The sequence below is a fragment of the Strigops habroptila genome, chromosome 16 (assembly GCF_004027225.2).
Source record: "Strigops habroptila isolate Jane chromosome 16, bStrHab1.2.pri, whole genome shotgun sequence".
In the NCBI taxonomy this organism is placed as follows: domain Eukaryota; kingdom Metazoa; phylum Chordata; class Aves; order Psittaciformes; family Psittacidae; genus Strigops; species Strigops habroptila.
In genome coordinates this window covers 4,779,894-4,792,228 of record NC_044292.2, presented here as the reverse complement: position 1 = coordinate 4,792,228, position 12,335 = coordinate 4,779,894, and the positions used below count along the sequence as shown (strand labels likewise).

The 12,335-nt window shown below is 41.6% G+C and overlaps 1 protein-coding gene across 4 annotated transcripts in view; it reads right to left on the bottom strand.

The window, feature by feature from the left end:
• The window catches only part of RERE (arginine-glutamic acid dipeptide repeats), a 229,407-nt gene that overhangs the window by 90,558 nt on the left and 126,514 nt on the right, over positions 1-12,335 (bottom strand). For 3 of the 4 annotated variants that reach the window (XM_030507879.1, XM_030507880.1, XM_030507882.1), the window contains exon 7: positions 635-683. In XM_030507879.1, the coding sequence (XP_030363739.1) occupies positions 635-683 (49 nt within the window). Of the gene's footprint in view, positions 1-634; positions 684-8,871; positions 9,225-12,335 lie in introns of those variants that run through there. The other variant, XM_030507883.1, reaches the window with a different exon arrangement.

Genomic DNA, 12,335 nt, shown 5'->3' with positions numbered 1-12,335 from the left:
AAAAGCACTGTGCCCTGTATTAAAAGATGAATACAGATATAAATACACATTTATATCTCAACAGGAAACAAACCTCTCTCAGGTTTAAAGTTCCCCCATCCTTTTAATTTTGTAATGTTGCTCTTGGAAAAATCCTGCCTTTTCTACAATCACTTCTAACACAAGTCTATTTTCTTTAAATACTCAGATTGATGAAAAGGACTGTTATAGGCAACATACCATTAATGTGACAATTTGACTATGCAAATCCAAAGATCTACTTTCAGTATAACTGGAAAACACCACTGAATTAATTCTATAGTTTATTAGAAGCATTGCTTGGTGAAAGCCAGGTGACAGATTATTTTAACTCCAGAATGTGCCAAATAATAGCTTTTTCCTTCCTTTCCAGTAGGTACTCATATTCCTTCAATCTTACTCCAGAATTAACCCAACAGCACTGCTGCCTGTAAAAAACATTAACATATCAACACTTGGCATAGGAAAATCTCATTAAGTGAGCTAAGGAATTCTAAGAACTCATGATGAATGGAAACAACTCGTATTTGAATGCATATAGTTTAAGTGTCATCTGAACTGATCAAGTGGCAAAAACATGCTCTCTGCATATCTGAACATAAACAAAATCCCTTACCTGATGGCTGGGTCCAACTCTGATTTCACCTTGGGTACTGTTTAGCCTCCTATTATGTAAAGAAAAAAACAGTAATGAGAACGGATCCTGCTACAGGTTGATACACGAGAAATACCATGTTCCTCATGAGCATCTTTTGGGTCAGTTTCATTTTGAAAGAGAAAATATCTTACACAAAAATATTTGGGGTCTCAATCTTTGAAGAACAGAGCTTTGCATTATCAGGATTGGCAAAACTAATTAGAATCATAAAATGGTTGGGTTGGAAAGGACCTTAAAGCTCATCCAGTTCCAACCCCCTGCCACGGGCAGGGACACCTCACACTAGAGCAGGTTGCTCCAAGCCCCTGTGTCCAACCTGGCCTTGAACACTGCCAGGGATGGAGCAGCCACAGCTTCTCTGGGCACCCTGTGCCAGCGCCTCAGCACCCTCACAGGGAAGAACTTCTTCCTTATATCTAACCTGAACTTCCCCTGTTGGAGTTTAAACCCATCACCCCTTGTCCTATCGCTACAGTCCCTGATGAAGAGACGAAAACTTCAGTGACCCTGCAAGACCACTGTAAAATAGCATTAAAGACCACAACCAAATCCAAGGAAATTCAATATGATTAAGATGAATATTCTTCCTTTGCTATAAATTGTTCCTATTTAAACAGACATCTTTTATTGATGTTCTACATATTACATTAAAAGAATGACAAAATTCAGAGCTGTTAGAAGACAAACTTTTGAATTTAGCACTTGAATAACTGCAAGACATTTAAGTGAGTCTCAACACTAACCTAACAGAACACCATCTTTAAACTGGAAACAGGCTGGAATTCATCTGGCAATTTGCTGTTACAGGCATAATGATGACATTTTACAGGTAAGCTGCAGCCCTGCGGGGTTTCATCTTCATCCTGCTGTGCTCACAGCAGCGGCTGAGAGTTTCCTTTAAACTTCCAAAATTCAGATTACAGCTATAAACTGTTTGCCCAGGGCACAACTAATGATGGAGAACCAAAACCATTAAATACCAGTTCAAGTCATACGTGTTACTCAAGAGGTTTTTGGACATTTGCATATCTTTATGAGCATTTTACAGGTATGTTGCATATGTGCATTAAGTCAAACTTCATGTTATTGACCACTCTCAAATGTTATTCATTGGTGCACAGTGGTTAAACCACAGCAGTGAATGTGAATGGGCCCTGTCCAAGACAAGACAACGGGAGAACCTGTCAGACAGGAATCCCCACAGGTTTTGTAATCCTCAATCTCATGCTGCCTGTGCAATGCTGCCTTCCCTCTAAAACATGTGCCAAAAGTCTCCTGAACATGTCAGAATGTTTTTCTCCAGTGTATAGTTCTGGAAGACATGATCTGACACCGTTCTCTTCATTCAGGTTATGCAAAGAAATGACTGAACTGGAAAATCAACGTTGTATTTACAACAAAGTTATACATTAAATACTAGGGTACATTTTTTCAGCTACAAGATGTCAGGATTTTTCCCTGTGCGGAATGAAGTGGATAACAGAACATGCTGATGCTCTTCCTTTATTCCCAGAATTCATTTTAAAGCCATGCACATCTCTGCTAGTCAGTGCAAGCCAAACTTCAAACATGTCTATGCAGTATCTGCCAGCTCCAACACTTCACACCACCAGCTAAAGGCTGCCCGAGTAGGTTTTGTTATGAAACAGAAAACTAAGCTGTTTTCCAATAGGAAAACCACAGCACTCCCAATATCCCCTCAACTCCTAGTTTCTTCAGTTGCATCACATTGAATATGATAAATAAAGTATTTAAGAATCAAGGGTGATAACAGGATGGGGAAGCATCAGTAAGCAAAAAGAAAAGGAAAGTTTTGGATGGGACTTCTGCTTCTTACAGTTCATGTAGACTTAGGAGGGAAAAATGATATGAAAATGAAGTGTCAAGAGAGATTTCTGTGTGCTTTTCATTGCTTTTCACCATTTCCTGATCATATTCATACCCTAAAGGTGCTCCCTCTCCAGAAGGTGAGGCTGGGCTGAACGAGGCTGCTCAGCAGCTTGCTCAGGCTGCACTACATCCCACTTGTTGGCTTTCAGAAGGGCACCGAGCTGATGGCTCTGCGAGGGCACCCAACCTGTTAAATCATTTTCACTCTTTCCCCATCCCCAGGATTGGGTTTGCAAATGGAAAAGGAATTCTTGCTACGGAGACTAAACTGTGCTGCAGGTTTTTAAGCTAAATTATATTGGTGGAGAGCAATTACAATAATAATGGCACGACACCCTGTGTTTATTCTATGGGAAAGAAATAAGAAAGAGGCCCCAACACCGTATATGAAATCCGACACAAAAGGAACGGATGTAACAAAGCAGTATCCATAGCAACAACAACTTAATATTTCAGTCCTCTTCAGCTGCAGTGGATTAAATATAATGACAAGATGTTCCCTTTGAAAAGTAACCTGTTGCCATGGCAACGTTGTATTCTGCAAAGTAAACAGGGGCTGGTCAGAAAGGAGATGGAAGCTGGCGATGGAATATCAAAAAGGCAAGAAGCTGCTGTAGAAGCGCGGGGCAGGACAAGCACACGCTAATCCGAGAGGGGCTGATTCCAAACAGCTCCCAGAGAAGAGAGAGGATGTTCAGTTCAATCAAGCTTTGTCCTTTCCATTCGAAAGCAACAGGGGAGGTTGGAGGTTCAAGGCCAAAAGTAGCAGCACTGAGAGGAAACAGTTCAGAGGTGAGAATGAGAAAGGAATAGGAGACAGCACAGGGTGGTGCAGAGCTTTAATTTATCAGCCTAAGAAGGGAAGAGAGGAAGGAAGGCTGGCAACAGTTCTGCATGATTTCTAATACAGAAGCAAGTTTAACCCTCCCTGTTTATAGAACAGACTGGTTTGGATTGGAAGGGACCTTAGAGATCATCCAGTTCCAACCTCCTTCCAACCTCCCACTAGAGCAGGTTGCTCCAAGCCACGTCCAACCTGGCCTTGAACACTGCCAGGGGATAATTCCCTTTAGAGCTCTCCAAAAAGGGTTTTCAAAACCAACTTGCTAAAAACCACTGCCCACTGCAACACCTGCATATCACCAACCCAAACTTCAGAACGCAAAGGAAGTTGCAACAATCAAACTAGAAGCATTATCAGTGTAAGGAGCTCTCGCTATCCTGGAATGCAGCCTGTAGGAAGGGACGGGGCTCCCTGAAGGTGAGACCAGAAGGGTACCAGCGTAGTGATCACTGTGCATTCAGCCATCGCAGGGTGAGCACAGATTGTGTGCAAAACCAGCTGGAATAGATCAATTTTTTACATGATGAGAGGTTAAAATAGGAAAGACCCAGCTTAAAGCTAGGATATACAGAGGGGGATGGTTTGCTGTTTTTAACAAGCAACCTTATGAAATTTGGGGTTATGTACAAAGCCTGGTAAGAAAATCGATGGCTTAATAAATAAAACCAAAGACAGATTAGATATATGCATTATAGGCAGAAGAGATCATAAACTGCAATTGTACACTGATGTAACCAGTCACTGTTATTGGCAAGATAACCAGTTACATAAATTGAAAGCATGGTACGGTAAGGCAACTCCTAGAGATTTGAGATTTCTGTAAAATTAATATGAATCTGAAGTAGTTTGGGAAAAGAAAGTCTCAAGAAAAGGGTTTTTTTTAAACAAAATTCCTTTTATGCAAATGGTCCAGTACCGAAGATGGAAAAAAAAACCAAAACCCTCTTCAGAAGCAGTTCTGCAAACATCTGGCAAGGATCATTTTGTTCCATCTCCAGGGGGACAAAACGGGAGAGAACAGAAGTACTGCACTCTGACTTCAGCTGGTTAAAAAATAGTTTATCAGGGCCTGAAAGGGACTGGCATTCCATGCCAGAGATCCATGTGGTAGGACATTCTGTTTCCTTTTATTCTGTGCCTCCATGAAACAGAACTCAGACCTTCCCTCCCCAGCCTCCTCCCTGCTACGCAGGCTCTGTCTGCAAAGACTTAACTATAAAAAAAGAGCTTTACATACATTTGCTCCTCTGCAGCACTAAAGAAGTCATAAGATCTCACCACAGTGATGCAAACTAGACTGCCCACAAACACAATAAGCCTCTGCCCTACATCACAGCTCTGTTCTAGCTTCCTTCAAGCATCTGCTGATGGGCACTGCTGGGAGGCAGGATGCTGAGCCAAATGGATCCTCAGTTTGACCCAACACCCCCATTCTTATGCATGTTAAGTTCTTACATTACACAGTTCAAAAGACAATAGGAACAACCAGGTTCAGGCAATTCAATCTTTAACCCAAAACCCCACAACTAACCCAAATCTGTGAGTTAGGTGCCTGAGAATAACTGAATTGGCTCCCAACCCCCAAAACAAACAATTCTTGCTTAAAGACAACTGCATTACATTGCTTTCTTCCCATTATAGGGGCACTGACACCGATTTACAGATTAAAAAACCAGCTTCTTAGCTTTTCCCAACAATTATTTTCTACATTAAAAAGATTTTACTTTAAGTTACCCAATTTCCTGTGTCCAGCTTGCACTTGGGACCTTAAACCTCTTTCTTTAAGGTTTTAAAACCCTATTTCTAGAAGTAGCATTCTAATGCTCAGAAAATATTCTTGCTAACGGTCAGCCTCCAGTAAATCAAAGTTCTGTTTAAAATATGTTGTAACTGTGTTATAATAAAGATATTCACATGCAATTTTGTGTTCCAAGTGAAAAATCAAACCTGAATTTCAGGCAAATGGACTTCTATGGGAATGTTTTGAGTGATTGCTCAATCTGTACTAGGAACGGATAAACATGTACCAACATTTGTACCTTCGGAACAAGCTCAAACCTGCTGAGTGATTGCAGAGTCAGAACTTTAAGGAAGTGGAGGACTGTGTTCTGCCCCCATGCTGCTGTTTGGGGAAGGAAGTCATTGCAGAAGTCTGAGTCAAACAGGGAGAGCTTTTACAAGACAATGTTATTTTTCATCAGGTTTATACGTGAGGAAAAAAAGACTATACAGTCCTTAGAAGTACCGTCCTCTCCACAAAAGACACGACGGAAGGGATTGTAGTAAAACCATTCTGTGCAAGTTATTGCACAGGAAATAAGCATTCCCTCCACAAGGGAATTACCTGTGTGGGTGATACTTAGCTTCTAGATTTCACTGATCACCTCTCCAATACTTGTTTTCTGCTATTTGTTTACTTTCAAGTAAGGAAGACATCAGTATGTTGATCACAAGTTCAAAAACAAATGAATGCATGATGCAAAGGTTTTTATCCAGTTTACATGTGCTTTTAATAGAACCAGATTGTTACTTATATACAAGCAATATTTACACTGATAAGTAAGTATGTAAATGAATTCAGCATAGAATGCTATTGCTTTATGTGTTTATCCCGTGTAGTTTCTAAAATGGCCAGGCAATACCTTCATACTAAGGAAATATTCACTATTAAAACACACTATATACTTCTTCAGCACCATTTCTTCACACATGCATGCAGGACAGTGGAACCAGGCAGCAACCCAGCAGTTAATTTCTCCATAAGACTTCATCAAGGTAGATGCAATGATCTACCACTCAGCCCCTCAGCTTGCTTGACAACACAAATCTCCAGCTGCTTTGACTAGCAGATACATGGAGAAGAAAGAGCATGTGGTAAAGGTGATAAGCATGAAGAACGGGAAGCATAAAACAAGCCTGAAGATATCCCTGGTTCTGCCATACACCTGGAAATACAAAGCTCTAATTAAACCAAATTACAGCCTAAAGAATTGAAAGGAAAAGGGAAGAGGTAACCTTACTGCTCTAAGTCTTGAAAAAAAAGCTAAAGTGAGGCCAGAACAAAGGGAAGTGAGACTATCAAGTATTTGGCCACTATTTCTTCATCCAAAGGACAAGATACAAGCACTTCCATTATATATTTCTAACTTCAAACAGTTATTTGGAGTGGAACTAACTCACCAGACCACCTATCAACTGTCTCTGAGCTTGAGAGCATCTTCTGGGCACCCGGCCAGCTGCAAACTTCACCACTAGTAGTAACTATGGAAGCACACTCCCAGTCTGATCAAGAAGGGGTCTTCTCAGCACGCTATGTATCTCGCTAGTACCACAGATAATGACAGCAGACAGCCTGACTTCTACCAAGGGGTTTTTCTGCTCTGGTTTCTTATTGTGGTGGAGGAGTGGTTTTGGGGGGATTTTGCTGGTTGAGGGGGTCCAGGAGGTTGGTTCCTATTTGTGTTATGCTTTGGTTTAAAAAAAGCAACACTTGTACACCTATGCACGAACCTGAGCAACTGCTTTCCTTATAAACTGGCTGACCAATCCCTCAACTGGCAGCAGAGGTGAAAGACATCTCTGTTGAAGCACGTGGAAAGGCAAAACTGAGATCTCAAAAGATGCTGGTGGTCTGCTGTGAGAGGAGTGCTGCCACAGGGAATGAAAACATCTACACGTTTCTAATCCTACAGGACACCACAGGCATCCTTCAGAGGGGTTCTGGAAGCCAATAGAACCAACAGCACATACGTAAGTTCTCATGTGCAAGTGATTAAGTGAAGAATCCCTTATTTGGCCTATTATTCCAGCAGCATTTGTTTTGCCAAACAAAACAAGCAGTATTTTTGTTTGAAAAATCAGATTTTGTTCTGGAACAACCCAGAGGTGTTTTTATTTTTTATCACCTCTGCTATCACACATTAACCCTCCCCATCACTTAATGCATTCTCTCCTGCTTATAAGTCAACATTTAAAACAAGCGTGAAGGAGAAGGTGTCATACCCCTGTATTCCTGCAGAGCAATGTCATATTCCTGTACATATTCAAGTAGCTCCTTTATTAGGAATGTTTCTAAAGCCTACAGACACCCCTTTCCACTGACTTTCCAATAAGGGGATTATGCTCTATAATCATCAGCATGACTTTGCTTCAGCCAAAGACACAAGTGACCAATGATCCACACTAAAGAGGTGGTCTTGATTTTTATGCTCTCCAGGTATAAACAGAAACTGAAAAGGGACTGACAGTTCAGATAGCAAACAGATGGACATGGCACTAACATGAGCAAAACTATGCAGTCCTATTCATCATTCACACCTTAGCTTCTGACCAAAGAGAGGTAGCCCCAGCAATGCACACTGCGCAGGGGAATAGCTATGTGGGCAAGGCTAAAAGTCAGCCTTCTGCTATAAAGTTCCAGAGATGTCACTCTGAGCAGCACAAACCATCCTGTCCCCTTCACACTCAACACACTCCAGTGACTCACTAACAAGTAGCTCTGATTGAAGTATCTCTCCTCAGCAACAGCCCCCATGGTGCTGGGATCAGTTCTGCAGGCCAGAGGGCCAGGCAGAGGGCTGCAGCCAAACAGCATCGGGGTTTGCACAAGTTCAGACACTACCGCGCACAAAAACATGCTGCAGAATCCAGTTTGCTCCCATTCAACACACCCAAGTCCTCACAAACCCATTTATATTTAGCAGTGACAAGTCACTGATGGCTGTCTCACAAGGGCCTCAAAAACCCACTTGCAACCATACTATCACCACGCAGAACTGTAGAGCCCAAATCCCCAGATTTTTAGTCTGATCTGAATAAAATCAAGTGCTTTGGTAGCCTGATAAAACCACTGTCTCTCTTACACAGCTGTTATGCCACAAGCTCCTCAATACATAAGCCTATTGCTGCATTTCAGATGCAGGTGACTGACAAGCAGGCACAGCCATGCTGGCTACTTATTTTTCCCTTAATACTTGAGGAAGTGTCAGCAGGATCCCGGCCCCTCGGTCAAGAGCAGACCCACCCATCCTCAGAGCAACCAATGGATCTGCGACCCTCCCTGGAACATCATCTAAACACTCTGTTGCAGGCCCAAACATTTCCTAACAGCCACCTCGGTCCCTGCATCCTGCAGAATGCCTCTGCAGCTCCCTCCGGACCTGCCAGAGGGTTGGCACACAGACAGCACCACTGAAATGAAAACTGCACCACAAGGGAAAATAATATAGATATAGATAAGCCCACACAGCTTCCACGTTTTGGTACATGCACCCCTCAAGCAGCAGATCCCCTGCTCAGTGCTCTCATGCACCGCACGAGCAGCTCCACGGCAAAGCTGATGTGATTACAAGGTTCTGAAGAACATGCAATAGTAATGAAATGATTTCATAAACATTGCAGAAGTCACACATAACAGCAAAAATCAGCATTGTTTAGGGGAGGCCAGAGTGATGTAGCCTACCTGCAGGGGCTGAATGGATCATCCATGACTATGACAGGCTCTTGTGGGTTTAGATGTATTCCTGAACCCTCTTACTTAACAGCTAAAACTCTGCCTTTTCCACTCTACCAACTCAAAATGGAGGCACATGCAGTCTGAGAGACCTCAGAGAGCTTCCACTGAGCTTGTGCTATGACCTAAGCCTGCACGCAGAACGCAGAAACTTCGCCCTCGGACTGACAGGACTGAGCATGTGCTGTGACCCTCCCTCATCCACACAGTGTCTTACAACGCAATCAATCTCAAGCCTGCTGTTTCCGTAAATAAAGCACACTGAACAGACTCGGCAGCTCCCGCATACCAAGCTAGTGTGCAGGGAAGTGGGGCCTTCGCGAGGGGATCTGATACAGCCAACGCTTCGGAGCAGAGCGGCTCCAAGGCTGGAGATCTCCGTGCCAGCACTTGTTATATATATATATATATCTTCTCCAAGCAAAATACACAGTGATCTAAGAAAGGTTTCTAAAAGCTTGTTTTATCTAGTTTGTGATTAGCTTTAGAAAAAAAAATTACATTAACAGGCTTAGAGGTTTTCACAGATGCAAATGACAGAAGCTTCATGTTTTAATATAGGATTTTGTTAGGAAAGGAAGCAGCAAGCTGATTCACAAAATGCTTTCATTCTACCTGTCAGTAATGCAACATATGAGAACATTTACGGAATGTATTAAAAAAGCATTTAAAGAATGTATTCACAGCAACAGTGCCATTGCCATTTACAAGCAGGTGTGAACACAAGGTGAACCTGAGGGGAGCCAGACTTGACTCACTGTTTGAACTTCCTTCATCACCTTGATTTTTGGTGTTCCTGTTTATTAATGTAGTTTTCAAAACAATTCTTAGCTACCCATTTAGATGCAGGTAATATCCCTCACACCTACAGCATTAAATGCTTTAATTAGTGTACCTCGCCTCCATTTTAGAGCCTGGAGATGCCTGAATCTATGGTGAGGATAGAGAGGGCTAAATGTCTCCAATTTTGCATTTTAAAAGACAGAAACACACTGAGCAAAACACATCAGGCCCCATAACAATCCCTAATTTTCTTTCTTACAACAAGTCAGCAAGACAATTTTGTTACAACATAGGTGGATACATCTTTCTTGTTGCCCATATTATGTTATATCCCACCCCCTTCTTGGGTTGGGAACCTGCACCAACAGAGGCTGGCTCCTTCAATGAACCTGAAATAATAATTCTTATTGAACATTTCAGGCTCCATGACTGGTGGAACTGATGCCACCAAAGCTCATACATAATGTGCAGGTGCCATTCCCAAAGATACAGGATAGAGGGGTTTGGCTCACACTTGTAAAAAATACATTTAAAACCAAACAAAACCAACCATGATAAAAGTTTCTATGTCTTTTTAAACTACTACACTATACCAGGCTATGTATTTGAAACTTCCAGAAGCACAATGAAGTTGTATAAACTACTTTTTGAAAGGGAGATAAACTCACCATAACATTCTATCAGCTCACTTCTGTTATAAGATATTACAGGAGGCCACACACACAGAACAAAACCCTGTTTTCCCAGCCTACACACTAGAACAAGATGATTACCCCAAATATGTCGGACAGCCTTCCCCAACTGATTTAGGTAAGAACATTTACAAGGTCAAATGTATCTGGTCTTGATTCCAGCTGTAGCTGAAACATACTTCTGGGGTTTTTTGTGCTGTTCTGAAATGGGTTTATTCCCCTGAAGTTCACAACATGAACATGAGTAAAAGTTCTCAGCTTTTATGCCACCCTATAAGTTCAGTGATAAATTGAGATATGGCCACATAAAAATAACGTATTCCAAATGGTATTAATAATGTGAGGCAGAAAGAACAACCCAAGGAAGTTATACATCCATTTACCTAATGAAAGGGGAGTTTGTGTATTTAAAAGAAATCAACTGCACTTCAACGCATGACAACACCTACTGACATGAAGTGAGGGTGCTCAGCACCTTCCATAATTCTTTCCCAGGGATACTGGACAAGGAATGATACAAACCAACTTTGTTTGTAATTTAGTAAGACATACAGAAGCCATCTGTTTCACATCACATGGGCACACCATACAAACACCCCCCAGTATTCCCCATCAGAAGGATTCCTGGTTGTATTTAAAATTGCTAAACCTATTTAAATAAAATAGGGCTTGTGATACACTGTAGGAATTGTCTTTTATAAACAAAGTATACCACAAACTGTCACAGTGTTCTCCCAAGCCTCTGATTTGAGACATAAGGATGGATATATCTAAGATCTTTATCATCATTTCACCCTCTATCACTGCCCCAGGCACTATTACATGCACAGAGACAAAATACTGTGACTGCTAAATATTAACCAGAGAAAAGGATTCCAACAGCCAAACAGAGCTCTGCAGTTCACATTTTGGTTGTAGATATCAATTTATCATTCAACTACATTTTTTCCCAAAGGGCAACATTAAGAGGAAGCTTTGACAATCCTACTTACACACAACTCCACACTGGCTTCTTGACTTTGTAAGAATATATACTACTCAATCTGGTTCTAGGCCTGAAGCTTGTACTCTACTCACTATGCTTTCCATTGAAAAGAGGGGGAGAAAGGGGAAAAGAAGAAGAAAGAGGCTCTTGATTCAGACTTTCAACAGAAATTCCCTTCCAGACAACATCATAAGTCATGAAGGACAAGAAAAAGCAAGTTACCTTCACTCCTCTCAGAGACACACCAATACTCCCATAACTCACAACAGCACCCTACAACACTTCAGAAGATTAAAAAATAAAGGAAGAGCAAATGTTGTGGAATAAAAGCGCAGACAAGAGCCTGGTCTTCCCGAAACAACTATTCCAAAAAGTCAGCTGCGCCCTGCATGTGTGCTGATATTTTGTTCTACAATGCAAGACTATGCTATGGAAGAGGAATTTTGCATCATAGCCATGAAAACTGTCTGTGGAATAGTATCTGGTTATTTCTAGTTCCAAGTAAAAAAGTCAGTAGCATTCAAATCTATGTATATTTACAAATGTCAGACAAAACTTCATAACGTATTTACTCCTGAGAGCAAAGAACTGATTGCTTCGTACATGCCAGTACACTACAAAACAGGCCAATACCAATAGTGGCATTTGGCATGCCTGCACCCTTGAGTAAGAGCTCCAAGTTGGGTCTGTAAGTCTATGCAGGATCTCAGAGTACAAGAGGAAGGACTGGAAGAATTTCTTGCCCAAATCAGCCACATATGGCATGATATTACAGACAGGGTAAGAATCAGACTTGTAGTAAATGAGTGGCAAGATGTGAGCTGCTGAAAAGCAGCTGTCTGTGGTCAAGCAGCATGTTGAACAGCATTCCCAAGCCTTACTGCATATTTCTTTTTAACAGGCAGAGCTGATTTCTGACTCAAATACCAAATTCAACAGCTTAACTCAAGCTG